This window comes from Aplysia californica, unplaced genomic scaffold (genome assembly GCF_000002075.1).
Source record: "Aplysia californica isolate F4 #8 unplaced genomic scaffold, AplCal3.0 scaffold01343, whole genome shotgun sequence".
Classification (NCBI taxonomy): domain Eukaryota; kingdom Metazoa; phylum Mollusca; class Gastropoda; order Aplysiida; family Aplysiidae; genus Aplysia; species Aplysia californica.
In genome coordinates this window covers 78,193-79,145 of record NW_004798613.1, presented here as the reverse complement: position 1 = coordinate 79,145, position 953 = coordinate 78,193, and the positions used below count along the sequence as shown (strand labels likewise).

The following is a 953-nucleotide window of genomic DNA, read 5'->3' as shown; positions in this document are numbered from 1 at the left end:
AGAGATTCAGAGAAAGGACGAATGAGGTTTGGGCGGTGCCAAAGACTATAAGAGGAGGAGAACAAGCGTAGGAGGCAGAGAAATGTTTAATAATACCGCGTGACCGCTGTGCCTTTTTATTGAGGTAAGTCCACTGGGACATCTCCACTAATCGACGCAGCCAATCCGTCCTAAGTGCATTTGTTCAGAATCATATTTTTATTCCGCGTAGCTCTTTGATTTCCCCCACAAAGAACCAATTGCATTGGAGTGAATTGTAAGACACAACACCTAGGCTTCTCTACCTGTGCCCCGTTTTTGCCCCAGTTCGCTCCGACCAGGACGAGTAGCGGGCTGGCTCTGGCGTCCTGTTCTATTTAATTATGAAAATGACTTTATACAAATGTATCCGCAGAGTGTTTCCCCGATCACCTAGGATTTCGCCTGAATGAATCACTGTTGAAGTTTTCTCATCTTTGAATCTTTTTTTTTTCAATTTGTCATTTTGAAATCTTTGAACTTTTTTCTCATTTGTCATTTAGAAAAAAGAAAAAAGCATTGTTATCGTTAATGATTTTGCTCTTGACAAGTCCTCTTTTGCATATATTCCCTGCCCTGTACGGCCGCTATTGACTGAATGTGCTTCTTTTACTTCAGATGAACAATCCTACCCCCCCCCATCCCCCCCCCCTTTCCACCCACTGGCTTCATATTAATTATTAAATTCAAATGAAGATTATGGCTGAACCCGATTTATTTTTAAACGTTTCTCTTTTCTTTCTTTTTTTCCTCTTCAGAGTCTAGCATGTCTGGCAGCCTGCAAGGTTCAAGGCACAGGTAAGGATCTAGTCGTCTTTTTGAGCCTCAGTCGGAAAAACACCGAAACACTTTGGACTTCGTCTTTTTTTTTCCCTTTCTGTTTCTCTCGCTTTCATTATTTGACGTGTGCATGTGTGGTTAGAACTAAAATTTGG

The 953-nt window shown here is 41.6% G+C and overlaps 1 protein-coding gene across 1 annotated transcript in view; it reads left to right on the top strand.

Moving 5' to 3' along the window:
* Positions 1-776: 776 nt before the first annotated feature.
* The window catches only part of LOC101864355 (dihydrolipoyllysine-residue succinyltransferase component of 2-oxoglutarate dehydrogenase complex, mitochondrial), a gene marked incomplete at its 5' end in the record, with an annotated part of 25,863 nt that continues 25,686 nt past the window's right edge, over positions 777-953 (top strand). Inside the window, 1 exon segment of the mRNA XM_013090573.2 lies at positions 777-816. Coding sequence (XP_012946027.1) covers positions 777-816 — 40 coding nt within the window.